General features: G+C 49.6%; 2 protein-coding genes across 6 annotated transcripts in view; both read left to right on the top strand.

Annotated features, from left to right (window-relative positions):
- The window catches only part of anapc4 (anaphase promoting complex subunit 4), a 10,882-nt gene extending 9,291 nt beyond the window's left edge, over nt 1–1,591 (top strand). Inside the window, exons 27-28 of the mRNA XM_027022645.2 lie at nt 38–161; nt 1,159–1,591. Of these exons, the coding sequence (XP_026878446.2) occupies nt 38–161; nt 1,159–1,401 (367 nt within the window). The 3' untranslated portion in view covers nt 1,402–1,591. The remainder of the gene's footprint in view (nt 1–37; nt 162–1,158) is intronic.
- A 691-nt stretch (nt 1,592–2,282) lies between these two features.
- Nucleotides 2,283–18,940, top strand: slain2 (SLAIN motif family, member 2). 5 transcript variants are annotated; one of them, XM_035524589.1, is made up of 10 exons: nt 2,283–2,970; nt 5,688–5,830; nt 12,691–12,861; nt 12,986–13,156; nt 14,057–14,425; nt 14,620–14,757; nt 15,998–16,078; nt 16,774–16,812; nt 17,435–17,642; nt 17,858–18,940. In XM_035524589.1, exons 1-10 carry the CDS (start codon nt 2,510–2,512, stop codon nt 17,922–17,924), a joined length of 1,848 nt encoding a protein of 615 aa, XP_035380482.1. In that variant the 5' UTR covers nt 2,283–2,509; the 3' UTR covers nt 17,925–18,940. The 5 variants fall into 5 exon arrangements, with proteins under 5 accessions (XP_035380482.1, XP_035380481.1, XP_035380485.1 ...); XM_035524588.1 differs by having other exon boundaries at nt 15,995–16,078; XM_035524592.1 differs by lacking the exon at nt 15,998–16,078.
- The last annotated feature ends 52 nt before the right edge of the window (nt 18,941–18,992 follow it).

Here is an 18,992-nt window from a genome sequence, read left to right as displayed (position 1 = left end):
CCAGGAATTCTCACTGTAGCTGTGTTGTGCACACCAGGCTAGACCAGCAGACGGAGGGGATCCCTGTGCAGGCGCTGACCTGGGGGAACCAGAGCAGAGACCTGGAGAACATGAAGGCGTGCTTTGTAGCTGTGAATGGCATCCGCAAAGTGGCCTGTGTGGTGAGAACCTGCTTCTGTTACCGTGTTTGTTTATGTATTTAATCTCATTTTGCAGAGAAAAGTGACTACCTTTCAGATAAACACACACACTCGTCACATAAGATCAGTTTTACCTGTGGAGGTGGGGTAAAGTACTTGTGTAAAAGTGGCTTTAGTTCTGTCTGAATCCACCATGTCGGTCATTTTTGCAGACTGTGCTCCTACGTCACTAAAGACTCCTGTGCCTTTTGTCTGCTGTGAAATAGAAATACCTCCAGGTTATTTAATCCTGTGCCAATTGCCATGGCAGTAAATATTCCATCATATTCTGTCCCACAGGAGTTTTTGTACTTTTTGTCAAGCATGGAAGCATTCGAGGAAACATTTAGTAGCGTTATAAGCTTTGGTATTTATTCATGAAAAGGCCTTTTCAGAGCAGCTACACGTCTGGTAGCTTGAGGTCAATTCTACTAGATGTATGTAGTCTCCTAATGGCCAGACCCAGTTTATTGTTGCTATAACTGGTTTTATTAAATCTAAAGTAGGCAAGTGAATTGTCCTGGTTCATAAAAGCCAGAGATGCATAATGTTTAATATTTCATGCAGAAATAATGTGTTGCAGTTGTGACCAGCAAACGTTATGCATTACATGTGGCTTTTACAGTTATGCCAGAATTGAGCAGCCACTCCCATCTGACATTTCTACAGATTTCTTATCCTGTGAGAATTGGTCATAAACATTTAGAGGTCTTGTGGTAAAATTACTCCAGAAAACTAATACTGCCAAGTGGTGCCTTTTGACTCCTATCATTTTATTATTTTGTGAATCCATTATTGTCACTGGGTAAGAAACACTTTTTTTCTTCAACATTTTATTTGATTATTGTAAGGTTCTCGTTATTTCACATACATATGCATTTGTGTGTGCTGTATGATTAGTGTGTGCATGTTAATGGAAACTGCCATTATGTTTATTAGTATTGAACAAATCATGTGTACTTGTGTTTTACTCACACAGCTGAGTTCAAACTTGCGTCACGTCCGCGTGTTTGAGATGGACGTGGAGGATGAGGAGGACGAAGAGAGGGCTGATGAATCACAGGACATCAGTTCAGACCAGGATGGATTGGAGGTGACCTCACCCAATCAGGGAGCAGCAGGGGGAGGAGTCGATGAAGAGGGCGGGGCAAAAGCTTGTGAGGAGATGGGGGAGTTGCCTGGGGAAACCCTGGATCAGACATCAGGGTCTGATACGCTATGACATTTAACACTGATGTCAAGGCCCTTTTACGTCCTTGCGCTGGACTTGCAACCTACCATCACCTAACATGATGATAAAACAACTGAATAATGTTTTGGGTTTTTGTTTTTTTAATATACAAAATGCATCTTACTGCAAGGGCGTGCGCTCTTTTGAAAATAAAGTGAGATATTTAAAGGTGTTTTGTTAATCTGGTTCCTGTGGTTTAGTGTTGCAGTCTGTCTGTCAGAGGGTTTGTGTCGGGGTGGGTCAGTGGTGGATGCTTTGTCCTGCCCTGACACCTGATTCAACGTGTGTATTGGTTATAAAGCCGTCCTGAGTTGAGCACGGGCTGTGTTCTGAACCTAACAGGCTGGTTTGTGTGTTTGTGTTTTGTTTTTTTGTTTTTTTTAATTGGCTTGACTTGATAGATATGTTTTAAAGTGGGGAAATAGCTAAAGTACATCTGAGTGATTTGACATTAGCGTGCAAAAGTATAAAGGGCTGAAGTACCTTTTGGAGAATTAGTGATCAATATTTAAAAAAAACATAGCTCCATTTGAATATTCAACAAAATATTTAGTGTGTGTGTGAGAATCCTCTCTCCCGTCCTGTGCGTTTGGCGGCGTGCGCTGGGACTGATGATGTCATTGCTGGGCTCCGTTAGAGCGAGGGGTCACCGCCCCGCGTGACCCTGACCGCTGGAACTGCCCCCAACCTCCTCTTCCCTCCTCGTTTCCTCTTTCAGTCTCCGGTATGTCGCCGGTCTTCCGTATATGTGACGGTTGCTTCACGGCCCCGGTGTTTTATAGGCGCGTTCACGTGGCGCGTCGCTTACCGCCCCCCCCCCCAAAAAAAACCGTGCTCGTCACCATTGTGCGTGATGACGTGTCACACCTCGCGTTCACAGTCAGGCGCTGGACGGTGAAGATGGCGGCGGAGCTCCCCGTGTGCGCCACCGCTCGGGGGAGATGACGACGAAACGTCCGAGAACTTACTTTACCGTCGCGGTGTTGGCAGCGTGCACATAGGACGCGTGTCGGGGACACACCCGAGGACTTATCGACTCGGTAGAAGTCAGAATCCACGTAGTTTCGGGAGAGGGAGGAGGCTGCGTCGTGCGTTGACCATGGAGGACATCAACTCGAACATCAACGCGGACCTGGAGGTGAGGAAGCTCCAGGACCTCGTCAAGAAACTCGAGCAGCAAAACGAACAGCTCCGCAGCCGCTCCGCCCTGCTGCCTGCGTCCGGGGCCAGACCTCTCAGTGCCGGATACGACACGCCGCTGTCGGCGGGGGCAGCGGCGGGTCTCGCCGCGTTGGCCGGGGTGGGGTTCGCCTCGACGAGGGGCTACGGGGGGCTTCTGGAGAACTCTCGCTGTGCGAGCCCCAGGCGCTCGTACCACGGGGGCTGTGGCGTGAGCTACGCCGGCGAGGACGCTTCTCCCGCCACGGCGCACACCGGCGTGCCCTCGTATTACCGCGACACTGTGGGTTTTCCCGAGGACGGCGACACTTCGGTGTTGGACGAGGTGGAGATCCTCGATCTTGAAGATATGGACTGTCTGAACGAGGATGAAGACAGCTGGTGAGTAAACGGCGGGGCAGGGTTACATCCCTGTGGGGAATGTGCCGGAGAGGCGGAACCCCACACTCTGACGGGCTTGAGTTTGACAGGCCGACGGCCCGGCGCGACCTCTTTCAGGTACCGGGGAGCCGCTACAGAAAACGGGACGCGTTGTTCCGCTTAAAAGTGGGCGCCGTTGCGGCGCTTGTGTGTAATGTGTAGTGCAGCTGATATTAGTGCTTGGTGTCGAGACGTCCCGATCCACTTCTTTTTCATATCACAGCTGATGCCTTTTCCGGGTGTCGTCTGCGTAATGTCACTCCCTGAATGCGGACCGAAGGAAGTCCCTCCTGCGCGCTGTTCCGAGCGCAACAGATGGCCGACGAAGCCAAACGTGCCTTCAACGTGAAGAGCAGCTCTGAATAGGGTGGTTTTCACTTGGTTTCTGCAGTTTCAGTACCCGTTGTGTCGGCCGAGCTATATAGATATTCTGTACTGTGTGTGTGTGTATATATATAGAGAGAGAGATATAGATAAAATGTACTGTATTTTGTCCTGCTCCATAACTGGCATGTATGAAGCAATGGGACCGACGTCTGTTGTGTAGGAATCGCCTGAATTCGCGAATTCGAAACAAAAATCATTCGTTATCATCGCAAACCCCTGTCTTTTACATTTTGTTGGCCCTCCATTACACTGTGCTCCTGTGAGCCTTTAACCAGCTATGACCGTCGTAAGGTTACGTTCACCCGTTTTAAAGCACCGTGCAGGCTATTTTCAGGAGACTCTGCCTGTTGTGCGTGCTGTTGTTCTTGGCCAGTTTACAGCTGACGTTCTTGTTCTGTGAAGGCTTGCGGGACAGTTATCCTGAGAACACGCACAGCTGTTAGGTAGTGTCTCAGTCCTGAGTCCAACAAAAAGCCCTTGTCCTGAAGGCAGTACTCGAGACAGTCCCATCCCAGAAAGCCACACGACGGGACGCAGCTGTCCCACGGCACAGCGGATGGGTCTCCCACAGCACGCCCGCCGCCACAGGCCGTTTGTGAGGCTTCAGAGGTCGTGGCGTTGCTTTTAGTGATTTGTTGACGTATGGCTGTTTTATGCCCCCTGTGGCAGATAGCAGGGTGCTTTTGAAAGACACGGTACAGAGTTGTCTCTTTGGGAGGGAGCCGGAGACCTAGACCGCAGCTTAATACAGCGCTGTTGAGGAGTCTGCCTGTCCGAGGGTGGGGAAACCCCGTACTCTTCTGTCCTACTATGGTCAGAGCGGACAAGGACTCACCGATGAGATCACCGATTAGATCAACGATGAAATTTAAAACCTTTTCTGTCAGATTGCACATTAAGGCTTTGACTGCTGTCAGCATGAAATGCGATGTATTCGCTAATAGGAAGTGGGACAGCTTAATGAAGATGATCGCTTCTCGGCCAGTCTGAAGGAAGGTGAGGTACATAACGGATGAAAAAATCTTGCGACCGTAATAATGTTTCTGTTGATCGTAAAGCTTCGTTACAGTAGTTGTGGTTTTGACGGTGCTGTTGCCTCTGTGATCCGATAGCTGGCTTATGTTCCGGATGTCGTCACACAGTCATGTGGTCGGGTGCGCTGAAGAGGTCAGCCAGACGGCCTGACCTGACTGCGTTGGCGTGCAAGCATGTTAGAGCTGCATACTTGGCTACAGTTCGTCCGTCTCAGTGCAGTGGGATTAGGCTCGGAGCTGGCCTCTGTCATACACTCCTGCTGTAATCCCAAAGTAGGCTGCTACCTGACTGGATGCATGCGGGCATCTGCTGTCCTGACATCTGAAGTCTTTCAGTAGTGGTGGTTTTCTTTGGAGGGGGTGTCCCTGTAAGTCAGACTGATGCCGGAGCTCTTGGGTGTGTCAACCCTGGCGGACCTTCTCCCTCCTCTCTGTAGAAGATGGAGCATATTACTATTTCCTTCTGTCTCTTCATCCTCTGGTTTCTCTCTCTCTCTCTCTCTCTTTCTCTCTCTGTCTTTTTCTCTTCTCAGTGTTGCTCTCTACATCATAATAGTGTGTGAAGTTCAAACTCTGTACTGATGCATTCCCTTGCACATTGTCTATTACCTATTAAACACACTGGTTTGTTGCTGGAGTGAGTGGTCATTTGTCCACTGTAACCTGTAACTGATGAAATGCTTGTAGCTGTTTTGTACGCTGCCATCGAGTAATGAAGTTATGCTTTGACCTCTAATGACATTCATGTGACGGGTCATAAAATGTTGCTGATCTGCTTGTCCTGGTCCGTGCCGAAGTGAACAGCTTTCAGTCAGATTATCAGTATATTTATTCTCATTTTGTTTTAACTAATCCAGTTTTAGGCGCCTCGCTGAATATTGGAGGAACGTGTAAGACGTTTGTTAAATATGTGCATTAATACACCATGTTCACCCCCTCTTGTTTCTGTGAAGGGGAGGATTGTGTACTATTCTTGCATATTTAACAAGTCGTAGGGAACCGTGTGTGTGTAAGACAGAACTACGATTAGTCGTTTCTGTTTGTGAAATGATATTTTAAAAAGCTGTAAAATGGGAAGCAGAAAATGATCCCACATCAGTATTTATGCTCCGTGACATTTCTAAATGTGGGTACTTTTGCTCTTGGTCTGCATGCTATGCCATTTTTATGACAGAACAAGCGAACTTAAGTCTGTGTGTGTGTGTGTCTGTGTGTGTGTGTGTGTGTGTGTGTCTGCGTGCATGCGCGCTCTTCCAGGTTGTATGAGGCGAAGCTGAACAGCCCCCTCCAGAAGGCCCTCAGCCCTGTGGTGTGGTGCAGACATGCGCTGGATAACCCCAGCCCTGACATGGAGTCTGCTAAACGCTCCCTCCTCCACAGACTCGACCTCACCATGTCAGGTACCTCGCTGTCTCCACCCGAGCTCTGCGCTGTGGTCTGACTCTTGCTGGGTGTGGGTGTATGTGTGTGTGTGTGTGGGGGGGGGGTGTGGATGTGTTTCAGCTCCGGACTAAGTGTCTGCACATTCATCTGTGTGCGTGTGTCTGTTCTAACCCTCTATTTCAGACACAGAGCGTTCACACTAACCCCGGCACCATTGCATAGGCTTTACACTCATTCGCACATGCACACACATTTATGGTTAATTGTTCAGCACCAACGCGCACCATAAATCGCTCGCTGACATGTTTCCATACATAAAGTTTTCTTGTTGGTGAGCTTGTTGCCTTTATTTTAATTTCTTTAGTTTGTTGCTCTTATGGGATATGAATTCTGGGTGTGTGCTGGAAGGTTTGTGTGTCTGCAAGACATAGACAGGGATCAGTCAGAGTGGTCCTGCCCATCACACTCAGCAGCCTGAGCCAGAAGCCTGTGACCTTGAGACTTCATCGTCCCTGGTGAATCCACTACATTCTCAAAATCTGTGGATCTGAGGGATTTCTCCGTCCTCTGGCTTGTGGCCAGAGGGAGTGGTGTAGAGAGGGCGAGTAGGTGGTAGACCTTTAACCCACAGGCTTCTACACAGCCAGCTTACACAGCGATAGCTGGTTAGGGGTAATGATCCGTAGGACAGCAGAGAACGCCGACCAGTGGTGGTGTTGAAGCACTTCCAGGCTCTCTGTTCATTCAGCAACAAGAGAGATGGGTTCACAAGGATCCTTCACAATCGGAGCCTGGGGCTGGTGCCCCGGATCAGCCCTGTTTAGCGGCTGCAGGGTGTCTTGTGTGCTCCACACGTGTTTCTGCGTCCTTGGGGACACGTTCCCAAAGAGGGTTTTGGTTCCTCTTGTTGTGTTTTTTGCTTACCGACTTGGTTTCGTCCTCCGTCCCTTTTGTAACGTGAAAAGGGTGTGTGTGTGTGTGTGTTTGTGTGTGACCACACATTTCACCCAGAAGACCCGGTTTCAGGGTTCTTAGCCAGGTGAGGTCACTACCCTCTGCCTTCACCAGACAGAGAGTCTGGCTTTACACCCAGAGGTCTTTAAGGGTAGCTCTGACAGGCAAGGTTGTTCGGGCCAGTCTGGTCTGCTGCGCTGCTATAACCCTTTTACTTTGTCTCTCCTAAAATGTCCAGAGACCAACCAGGTGTGTGTGTGTGTGTGTGTGTGTGTGTCTCCATGGTTACTGGTCTCTAGACATTTTCACAGGTGTCTGACATGTAAACAGTGACGTGGTCCTGTTCCAAGCACCATGGTTACGTAACTCACTGGAGACAAACAGGACAAAATGTAGAGATGTGAATCTCAGTAGCAGGTCACCATACAGTTCATTAGTGAGATTACTGAATTTTGGATTCGGCCTAATCTGGATAATTAGACACTTTAGAACACATTTATTCAGTATTTTCTAATTGTTCTGTGTCTGTACAGGGAATGTGTGACTTTGTTCGGGTCAAAAAATGCACAGATGCAGTTTTACACACCCATTTACATGCTATGATGTACCGCTTTTGTTTTTACAAAGCTTTTATTTGTTAAGATCATGAATAATTGATGAGCTCTGCTCCGATTGGCTGGTTTAGAATGAGGCATCATGATGGCATACAATTAACAGGTCAAAATCAATCGCTGTCTTAATGTGAGGAGTGATCTATGGCGCGTTTAGACATACAGCACTGCTCCCTACTAACTTAGATAACGTTGCCTGTACTAGCAAGCTGAACACTTGCTTTCAATTTCGACAAAAAAAAGCTTGTTGGCTATGAAACTTTCAGTATAAGATGATCTGGCCTAGCTTCAACCGACGAAAAGTTGCCAATTCGTGGAGCTGTGGATAGCTAGCCACTTACAGGTGGCTGCTGAGCTTGTGGTGTCAGTACAGTTGGGACGCGCTCTCACAGTGTCAGATGCTGGGTGAGACCTTCACGATATCGTCTCATGTTTGAGAGGCTGTGAGAAGTGCGGAGCAAGCCAGCGACCTGTCTGGGGCCGTGTGGAGCAGGAGTGTCTCGTGCTTGTGTTTCCACGTCATCGTTTTTGTTCACAGTACAGAACTGTTGACGGTTCGGCTGTTCGTGGAGTAGAACGTGGGCCGGCGTGAGAAATATTAGTCGGGGTGAACTGAACGGGGTTGATCAACCATGCCAAGTTAGCTCAGGCTTAATAAAAAGGAGAAACAGACTGATGCGTCTTATGTGAAGTAATGACTTGAAAACTCATTCTTATGTCAAACTAGCACATCTTTGTCGAGTGTGTGTCCGTGTGTGTCCGTCCAGGCCTGCTGCTTGGTTTCCTTTAGCGTAAGGAGGACCTCCTGCAAACAGAGGGCGCTGTGCACTGAAACACCTCATACTTCAAATCCTTGTTATCTCTGTAGTCTTATCAGGATCCCGCTAATGCAGAACGCGCACATCTGCTGGGAATGACCAGGACTCTTCGGTTCTCTGTCTCTCACATCTCCTCACTTTCCTTTCCTCCATCTGTGTTCTTTCCTCTTTCTCGTTCCCTGGTCTCTCATTCCCTCCTCCCTGTCCTCCTTCTCCTGATGTGACGCGCCATGTTGCTCCCGTGCGTCTCCCTTCCTCTCCCCATGCCCCGCCGTTCCTCCACAGCCCGGTCCTTCAGTACCCGGGCTTCTCCTTCGGGCATCTCCTCACACTTGAGTCAGGAGGGGTGGAACAGCTGATGCAGTGATCTGGGCAGTGTTTTAAGGGGCTGTGATTGACAGGTGAAGATTAACAGAGGCTCCGCCTCCCCTAATGAGCTGTGTGGAGGTTTAATCTACTTTGTGTCCTCTGGGCTGTACAGAACTGTGCCTGACCCTTTCCAGTTCATTCAAGCTGGCCATTCAGTCAAATCCATGTTCCTTTCTAATCCGTGTTCCGTTCTAGCGTGTGTTCTGTTCTTATACGGGTTCCGTTCTAGCATGTGTTCTGTTCTAGTCCTTTGTAATGTGTTCCAGTGCGTGTTCTGTACTAGTGTGGGTTCTGTTGTTATACAGGTCCTTATAGAGGTTCTCATGTAGGTTCTGTACTAGTGTGGGTTCTGTTGTTATACAGGTCCTTATAGAGGTTCTCATGTAGGTTCTGTACTAGTGTGGGTTCTGTTGTTATACAGGTCCTTATAGAGGTTCTCATGTAGGTTCTGTTCTAGTGTGGGTTCTGTTGTTATACAGGTTCCTATAGAGGTTCTCGTGCAGGTTCTGTTCTAGTGTGGGTTGTGTTCTCTGTCTCACACACACACACACACACACACACACACACACACACACACAAACATGGTTAGTCAGGGTATTGTAATGTCTTCCGTGAGCCAAACTGTCTGCTTCACTGGAATGGAAAGACCCTCACTGTCCCTGGAAAGAATGGCTCCTTAGGTTTGGGATTTGGCTGTGTGTGTGTGTGTGTGTGTGTGTGTGTGTGTGTGTGTGTGTGTGTGTGTGTGTGTGTGTGTGTGTGTGTGTGTGTGTGTGTGTGTGTGTGTGTGTGTGTGTGTGTGTGTGTGTGTGTGTGTGACATGGCTAAAAAATGCAGTACCTTCCCAGGACATGACACATTTTATGATAGGATATTTATGACCCAGCGTTTTGACCCAGTGTTTTCTGCAGGTTGTTCTCTTCACTGGTGATTTGAACAGACACAGTTCCTCAGTGATCCAGCTGGACTGAGGCTCTTTAAGGACATTTTGAGGTTGTTACTGGTGTATTAGGTGTCCACATGGTGTGGTGAGCATCCATGTGGTGTGTGAGGTGGTGTTAGGCGTCCACATGGTGTGTGAGGTGGTGTTCGTTGACCTGTGGGTGGATACATAACAGGTTAGATGATCTCTGGTGTGAGGGTGGTTGTTTTAGGGATGAGTCTATTTCTGTCTGTACTTCTCGAGAGAGAGAACGAGAGAGACACACACAGAGAGAAAGACACAGTCCTGTCCACCATCAAAGAGCTGGTGTCTGTTGTTTCTGTGTGTGTTGACGCTCACTTGTCTCTAAATTAGAAATGTCGGTTCATTTTGTGTTCGACTGACCTTTGGTGCTGCAAGACAGAGCTCCATCTTTCTGGTCTGAAACATGCAAATAGAAATAGACCACTCTGTCAGACAGGTCAGAGGTCAGGGTCCACATCCCACACAGCTTTGCAGCAAGAGGTTGGGTGGACATGTCACTCCTCTGGGATTTATATTAAATGTAATCTTATTTAAATCTACGTAGATTCAATGTTATTTACGTAGATTACAATGTTATTTAAAAACTCAGCATGGAAAAGTTTTGTTAAGTTTGTGTCGTCGAGAACATTGAATCTGTGGGGAGTGAGAAGAGAGGTTAGATTGCCCGCGAGACCGCCAGTTAGACGGGCTGCATACGCATCAGTGCTGACAGAAATAGCTTTAATAAGCGTTACTCTAATTAGTGTCTATCTGTGTTAAAGACCCCCTGCCCAGACTGTCTGTGTCTGTACGTTGTCACTACAGGAGTGTTGTCTCATGTAACATTAAACACAAGGATGTTAACAGAGAGAGAACCGAAAGCTGCCAAGCTAACGAGGTGGAGACTTACAGGAGTCGGAAAACTGGTAAAGATCTAGATACGTGCCGTGGAAAAACCACCCAGGAGAGGACTGGTCCCTCCTGACCCTGTGGAGGGGAGTGTGTGTGTGTGTCCCCGGACCCTAACTGATATGTAGACCTGTCTCTTCAGCCGTTCAGCAGAGTGGGGCATACTGGAAAGTCTCAAGAGAAAGTGTGTGTGTTTGCTGTTTGCATGTGGTTGATCTCTAAGGAAGGCTGTATCGAGGGTGTATGGTTAGGACGGAGTAAGAGATGAATAGAACACGTGGGCAGAGGAAGAGGGAGGAGTGTGAATGATGGAGAGAGTGAGAGACGGACAAGTAGGAAAGGAACCCCCCCCCCCCACACACACACAAACCATGACAACACACGCACACAGGGTGGATTATGAGTGTGTCCACAGCCAGGGGATCCCATTATCCTCTCCAGTGTCCTCAGGGAGCAGAGTGCTGGTCTGACCTGCATTAGACATGTGAAGTCCTCCAGTCTACAGTACAACACAACACCCACACCATGACAACACACCCACACCATGACCACACACCCACCCACACCATGACCACACACCCACCCACACCATGACCACACACCCACCCACCCACACCATGACCACACACCCACCCACCCACACCATGACCACACACCCACCCACCCACACCATGAGCACACCCACACCATGAGCACACCCACACCATGAGCACACCCACACCATGAGCACACACACACCCCATGACCACACCCACACACACCATGACCCCACCCACACCATGACCACACCCACACACACCCACACCGACACCACACCCACACCATGACCACACCCACACACACACACACACCACGAACACACACACACACCACGAACACACACACACACCACGAACACACACACACACCACGAACACACACACACACACCACGAACACACACACACACACCACGAACACACACACCACGAACACACACACCACGAACACACACACACACACACACACACCACGAACACACACCACGAACACACACACACACATCATGACCACACACACACACATCATGACCACACACACACACATCATGACCACACACACACACATCATGACCACACACACACACACATCATGACCACACCCACACCATGACCACACACACACACACCGACACCACACCCACACCGACACCACACCCACACACACTCACACCGACACCACACCCACACCGACACCACACCCACACCGACACCACACCCACACACCCACACCGACACCACACCCACACACACCCACACCGACACCACACCCACACACACCGACACCACGAACACACACACACCCACACCACGAACACACACACACCCACACCACGAACACACACACACCCACACCACGAACACACACACACCCACACCACGAACACACACACACACACCACGAACACACACACACACACACACACACACACACACACACACACACACACACCCCATGACCACACACACACCCCATGACCACACACACACCCCATGACCACACACACACCCCATGACCACACACACACCCCATGACCACACCCACCCACACCCCATGACCACACCCACCCACACCATGACCCCACCCACACCATGACCACACCGACAACACACCCACACACACCCACACCGACACCACGAACACACACCCACACACCACCAACACACACACACACACACACACCACGAACACACACACACACACACACACGCACGCACCATGACAACACAAACCATTAAAACACAAACCACTAAACGCAACGCAACATGCCACACTGTTAAGGGCCAGTAGTGATTTCTCCCATCATCCAGACCTCAGGCCTACGCTATAAACTGTTATAGCTACATGCTGTGGTGATATTTACTGAATGGATACATTGAGGCAAACAGCAGTGTGAGTGTGTGTTTGTGTGTGTAGAAGTGGTCTTTGTTCTCCTATGAGTTGAATAGGTCATATTATTTACTGCACAGATCAAGGGCGTCTTTCTCTAAGGGAACTACCAATGTGCTCTAATAGACTCAGGGGATGATCAGCACAACATCCACTTCACACACACACACACACACACACACACGTGTGTGTGTGTGTATATATACACACACATTTGGCAGAGTGGTGTCTGAGTGTCTGCTCATTATGTGTCATGTGTGTTTGTTTAATATGCCGTGTGTTGTCGGTCTGGTAATCTGGTAATTTTACTTATTCCTTATAAAACCCACTCCTTCCCCCCAGCAAATAAGCGGCGGAGTCTATATGGCAGCAGCTACACCTCTCAGGTGGGCTACGGAAGCCCCTACAGTCCAAACGCAGCAGGCAGTCCGTACAGCAGTGGCTTCAACTCGCCTTCGTCCACGCCCTGCAGAGTGCCCATCGTCAGGCAACTCGTACTGCCTGGGAGTGCAGGTGAGCCACGTTCATAGAGTCTCAGCGCTGCCCCCAGTGCAAACAGCATGGGTGTTACTGGCCTTAGGCCTAGCATTACCTGGGTATTGTGTGTGTGTGTGTGTGTGTGTGTGTGTGTGTGCAGGCTACCAGCGGGGTCCGGCGGACAGGAACCCCCCAGCAGTGAGCCCCCAGTCGTCAGTGGACAGTGAACTGAGCACATCTGAGATGGACGAAGACTCTGTGGGCTCCTCCACCACCTACAAGCTCAACGATGTCACCGATGTGCAGATCCTCGCACGCATGCAGGAGGAGAGTGAGTACCCCCCCCCCATGGATCATCAACCGCTTCTCCATTACGACCACAGCGTTTGTGCAGCTGTCGGATCTGTGCTCTGCTCATGTGGTCTGGTGGAGTCATCTCTCTGTGCTCATCCGTTATGGTCTGGATGTTAGGGTATCATGGCAAAAAGGAGAGTAGCTTCCACTCAGCAACAACTAGCTCAGAATGACTCATTACCTTTAGGAATTACCGCACCGTACTGGTAGTGTGGCTGAGGCATTCGTTTAAAATGGTCCGTGTTATGGCTTGCGTGCCAAACAAGTGACTCATTGGTAGTGACTCAGAACTGAGTGTGTAATGTTGGTTAACAGACATGGCTGTGATTGGTCACTGTCATTTAACTGCTAGTAAATCCTGATACAGTTTGTAAAGATGACAGTCGTTATACTCTGTCAAACGTGGTCTAATCATTTATCCATCATTATCCACCGAACATAGCAACCCTGGTGTTTGCTAGCTAGTCCGTAGTGGTGTAAACCAGTCGCTCTTCTCCACATCCACATAATGATCTCTCCATTCGTGTGTGGAGGAGAAGATTTACCATCCAGACCAAGTTGATGCTTGAGTGACTCTTCAAGAATCGATTTGTGAGGGTCTCTCGATCTGCACACGTGGAGACTAAATAAAATCACAAAGAAACAGCTATTAAGACCTGACCCCAGGACACCATGTATATTTAATCCCTTTTGGGTAGGACGACAGTTACAGTTCTCATAATCTTCCACCCCATTAAACAGTTACATGTCTCACAGCTGAGACACTCTCTGTTATGTTACAGTTTCTTTCCCATAGTTTCTCTCTCTCTCTCTAGTGCTTTATAATGCCCTGTAGTGTGGGTAGCACCCCCCCCTCACATTATCCCACGTCCCCCAGGTCTGCGGCAGGACTACGCTGCCACAGCGTCCCGTCGCAGCTCGGGCTCGTCCTGCCAGTCCCTGAGACGAGGCACGCTCAGCGACCAGGAGCTCGACGCCCAGAGCCTGGAGGACGAAGAGGAGGCGGTGCTCCAGCAGGCTCCGCCCTTCGGCCAGCACGGGCCGGGAATGGCCCGCTTCAGCCCCTCGCCCCGCCCATCGCCCCGCCCCTCGCCCCGCCATTCGCCTCGCTCGCGGTCGCCTGCCCGCTCACTGGAGTATGCCAGGGCCCCGCCCCAGCCTCCAGTCATAAGCCGTCTGCAGCAACCCCGCCTTTCGCTGCAGGGCCACGCCCACGAGCCCCATGCCAACGCCATCAAGAACGAAGGTAGGCGTGAGGCCCCAGCGCAAGAGCTGAGGGTCAAACAGGAAGGACAGGAATTCAAGCCGGGATGATGTTTTCACAACACCACTCCAGCGGGGATTTAACTGACGTTTGAACTGTATTCTTTAGGCGCATGTGTGTATGTGCAGCGTTTATGATGTCTGTGCGCGTGTGTGTGCGCGTGCGTGCGTGTGCAGAGAAACTCCGGCGCAGTCTTCCCAACCTGACGCGCTCCAGCTCGGGCTCAACCGCTGAACCCGTGAAGAACAGCCGCAGCTGCGAGTCCAACCTGCAAGTGCCAAATGGCTCTCCTCAACATCAGAGTCAGTCAGCTAGTAAGTACACACACCCAAATGCGCGTGCTGAAACGCACACAAATGCGCACACAAACATATACACACATATATACATGCACGCACACACACACACACACACACACACACACACACACACATATATATATATACACACACACACACACACATATATATATATATACACACGTGTGTGTGTGTGTGTGTGTGTGTGTGTGTGTGTGTGTGTGTGTATATACATATACAGACCGCAGTCAGTCTGTCAGATACTGGAGGGTCATGCATGTATTCTTGACTGCAGCTGTCTATATATGTACACACACACAAAACGCCACAAACAGTATTTCCCCTGCAAACAACATCAGTGATGAATTCTGTAGTATTTCCTGTAACAAAGGAAAACGGCTTTTTAAACGTCTGTTGGACAGCCGCGGTCACTACACTGGCGTTTTCCTCTCTTCAACACTTCCTAACTCTCCGTGTCGTGGCTGGGCTGGAATGGGATTAATTCCTCCTCTTTTCCTGTTTCTTCCGGTCGAATTACTGATATTCACTTTAACATGGGTTTCTGTGGCTGGAGAAGCTCTCAGGAGTTACTGGCACCGCTGGACGGCGCCCGGCTCCTCTGCTCTGGGAATGAGCTGGAAGGGGACGTGCCAATCTCGCCAGTGTCGCTCCCACGCGATGACCGTCCATGCCATCCAGTTAGCAATTACACCAATTATCCGTGGCGTTCAGTTTCGTGACGCAGTATGTGCACATATAATAATTTGTACTGTGAAATGAAACTGAGATTACTGAGGAGTTACAGTATGTTCGAGTATACCGTCTCTAAGTGGAGAACGTTCGATCTGGTTGCTGGGTGACGGTTGTCACGGTGAGAACCCAAGCGACCGTGAATGCGCATGGTATCTCGGGTGGGAGAACTGCTCCATCTCTACATCCTCTCCTGCATTCATCTTCCCAGCATGCTCTCTGTCCGGAGACCCTCTCGGTTCTGGCTGAGGTCTTGGTGGTGGGGCTGTACTGCTGCCTTTGCTATGGCGCTTCCTCTCCGGGTCAAAGACTGCGCTCGTCTGTGCTCCGTCACTGCAGGCATGGCGTGGCTGTCGCACACTTCCTAGCTAAGCCTCCTCCGTCCCCGCCTCTTAACCTCGCGCCATGCTCTGATCCTGGATCAGCACGCTAGTCATGGTTACTGGATGCTGTGCCGCTGGTTCAGAGGTGAGCACTGACCTCTGACCTGCTCGTCTGTCAGCAGCGACGCACCAAAGGCTCCCCGGGCCGACGAGGGCCTCTCCGAAGCCCAAAGAGCAGCTGCAGAACCCCACATCTCTACGAGGTAACGCATGCAGCCGGCCCCGGCTGGGCCCAACACTGACCCCTAGTGGCCATCGCGGTTTGGCCTTGAACAGTCAGACGCTTGCTTATGGCCATGTCTCACCGGATAGAGGAATAACTGTGGAATTTGGATTTTTCTCATTTACTCATTTGGTAGCTTGTTAATGGCTTAACAGAAAAAAAATACCTAGAAAAAGGCCGCTGTTTACGATGTTTTGGTGATAAAGGAGGGAAGGAGGCACTGTTAGGTGTTGTGTTCCTGTACGAGTGGCTGTGTGTACGATCCTGCTGGCATCCTGTGGACCAGCAGGTGTGTGTGTTATAGTGGGACTCTTTCTCTTCACACCTTTGTTGTGGAGTTGGTTTGTCACTGCTGTGCTGTGAGCTCACCGCACACCAAGATATTACACCACATGCCTGGAAAATGTTCATGTAGGGCGTGTGTGGAACCTCAACTGTACTGACCACTGCTGGACTTGGTTCTGTGCTTCCTGCTGGACCTCATGTCAGTGATGTACCGTTCAGAATCCAAAACCAATTGAAACGTGATTTATCTGGTGTCTGCATCCAGACCTCTTAATGTTAGATCAGATTAACCAGACTAACCGGGGGGGGGGGGGGGGGGGGGGGGGGGGGTCTAGTGAGTAATTTGTACGAATGCATTTGAACCCTGGCGTCTCCTGTCTCTGCCTTTAGTTCATCTTTCGTGTTGCTTTGGAGACGAGGGAGACTTCAGTGAGTATTCACACAGGATACTGTTGCTTTTTCTATCCTGATATTTTATTGTGTGTGTGGGTGTGTGTGCACATGTTGTGTGTCCGTTTTGCCGGTAGAGGGAGATGGAGCAGACTCTGCTCTCACTGAGGATGTTTGGACATGTACAGTAATTTAGCTCTGCCCATTGAGATCATCGCAGCCTGCCCAGTGATTATTTGCATTCATTGTTTATTGGATCCTTGTGCGTTTATCTTTAATTTATTGATTTCTTATTACATGCTTGTAAAAACTGGTGTGATGTGAGTTTGTGACGTGCGCTGTTCTCGATGTACTTTATATGTACTTCTGTGCCATTACGAGGCGGTCTAGCAGGAGGTGGTTTGTGTGGGTCAGTGTTTGTCCATCTAGTGTGCTTCAGTTTGACCTCATCCATCCGTTGTGGGTTGGTGGGTTTGTTTATCCATGCATTCTGTCATTCTTTACTGGGGTTTCGTGTATGTGTCTGGAATGCTGAGTTAGTCGTGATGTAACCTCCGTCCTGGCTATTTTTCCGGGGCTCCCTTCTGCCTTTTTTCTTTTCTTGTTTTCGTCTTCCCATCTTCACGTTCCCCCTCCTCCTCCTCCTCCTCCTCTTCCTCAGTCCCCTCCAGCAGTAAGTTGCGGACTCCAGTCACCCCTTCGCCCTTGGCTCTACGGCAGCCTGTCAAGGTCGTGTCTAATCCTGGTTCAGGAACTGCCACGCCCACCCGCACCCTGGCCCCACCCCGCAGTGGTCTGCCCCGCCCCAGCGGTACTGCTGGCGGGGGTTTACCTGTGCCTCGCAGCAAACTGGCACAGCCGGTGCGCAGGTACACACACATGAACACAACACACACAGCAAATACCCCACCACTGTAACTAACCATGGCAGTTATTTATCTCTTTATAGGGGTCTTGTAGTCATGAGAACTGAGAGTGTGTCATATCAGTTAATGGTGTACCACAACCAGAGTTTACATGTAGACTTTAAATCTTGTGTCTGTGTGTGTCTGTGTGTGTCTGTGCGTGTGTGTGTGTCCTGCAGGTCTCTGCCAGCTCCACGCACCTATGGCGGCATCAGAGATGAGAGCTGGCGAGAGGGCTGCTACTGAGCATGCCCAGAAGCCTGCAAAGATGGACAGTCCTACCTGGCACTTTACCAACCGACAATTTTAAAACAAACACGCACGCAAGAGAGCCACTCAGCCTCCCCGTTCAGCAGCAGTGTGAAGAGAAGCTCATCTCAGTGGGACAGTTACATGGCTGGCCGGAGATCAGAGAATGCCAAAGAAACCAACTGAGAGCTACCCTGTCTGCCACCAGAGGGCGCCCTCACCAACCAAACAGAGTCTAGAGCGCTCAGAACCTCTGCTCCCTGCTTGACTGTTTGTTCCAACACCCTGTGCTCACTGTACTGCTCCACTCTACCGCACCCTGATAAACGAGACCCGTGTCTTTTCATTGCGTGCTTTTTTTTTCCCTCGGTAACAGGCCTCTTGCAATCCTGTGACCGAGGAATACTGGTCTATAATGGCTGTCCATAATGTTTCACTTGAACACTTCTTAAAAAACAAACAGAAACTGTCTAAATGGTGGCACAGCGTTGGACAGAATGTCTTTTCATGTCTGTGACAATTATTTATTTAGGAATTATTATTTAAAAATGCTTTTCTCCCAATATTTAGTTTGTTGGTTTGTTTATGGCTTTTTTTTAGTTTGGGATGTTGACGTCAAACCTCAACTAGCTATGTTTCCAAAGCATTTTTTGATGGCTTCATAAATGAGACTGGATATCTCTGAGAAGATTTTATTTTATCACTGTGTTTCATTTAAGAACTCTTGAGATGCAATTCAGGGTCTATCGAGAGATTTCATCACTTTCCCAACGTTAACGTTCAGAGGCTCACTCATCCAGTCACGTCACGTTGATGCGCCCTTTTCTAAATTGTATCTATATCGTGTTCCTTTATTGGGAGTTAAACTATGGTAGACCATTAGATGTTGAACTGTAATCGTTGAATTTGGTAATGTTTACTTGTGCATACTGAAAATTCTGGTGAGCATCTAGTGTGTGTGTGTGTGTGTGTGGGTGTGTGTGTGTGTGGGTGTGTGTGTGTGTGGGTGTGTGTGTGTGTGGGTGTGTGGGTGGGTGGGTGGGTGTGTGTGGGTGGGTGGGTGGG

This window comes from Electrophorus electricus, chromosome 3, assembly GCF_013358815.1.
Source record: "Electrophorus electricus isolate fEleEle1 chromosome 3, fEleEle1.pri, whole genome shotgun sequence".
Lineage (NCBI taxonomy): Eukaryota > Metazoa > Chordata > Actinopteri > Gymnotiformes > Gymnotidae > Electrophorus > Electrophorus electricus.
This window is presented reverse-complemented; position numbering and strand designations above follow the sequence as displayed.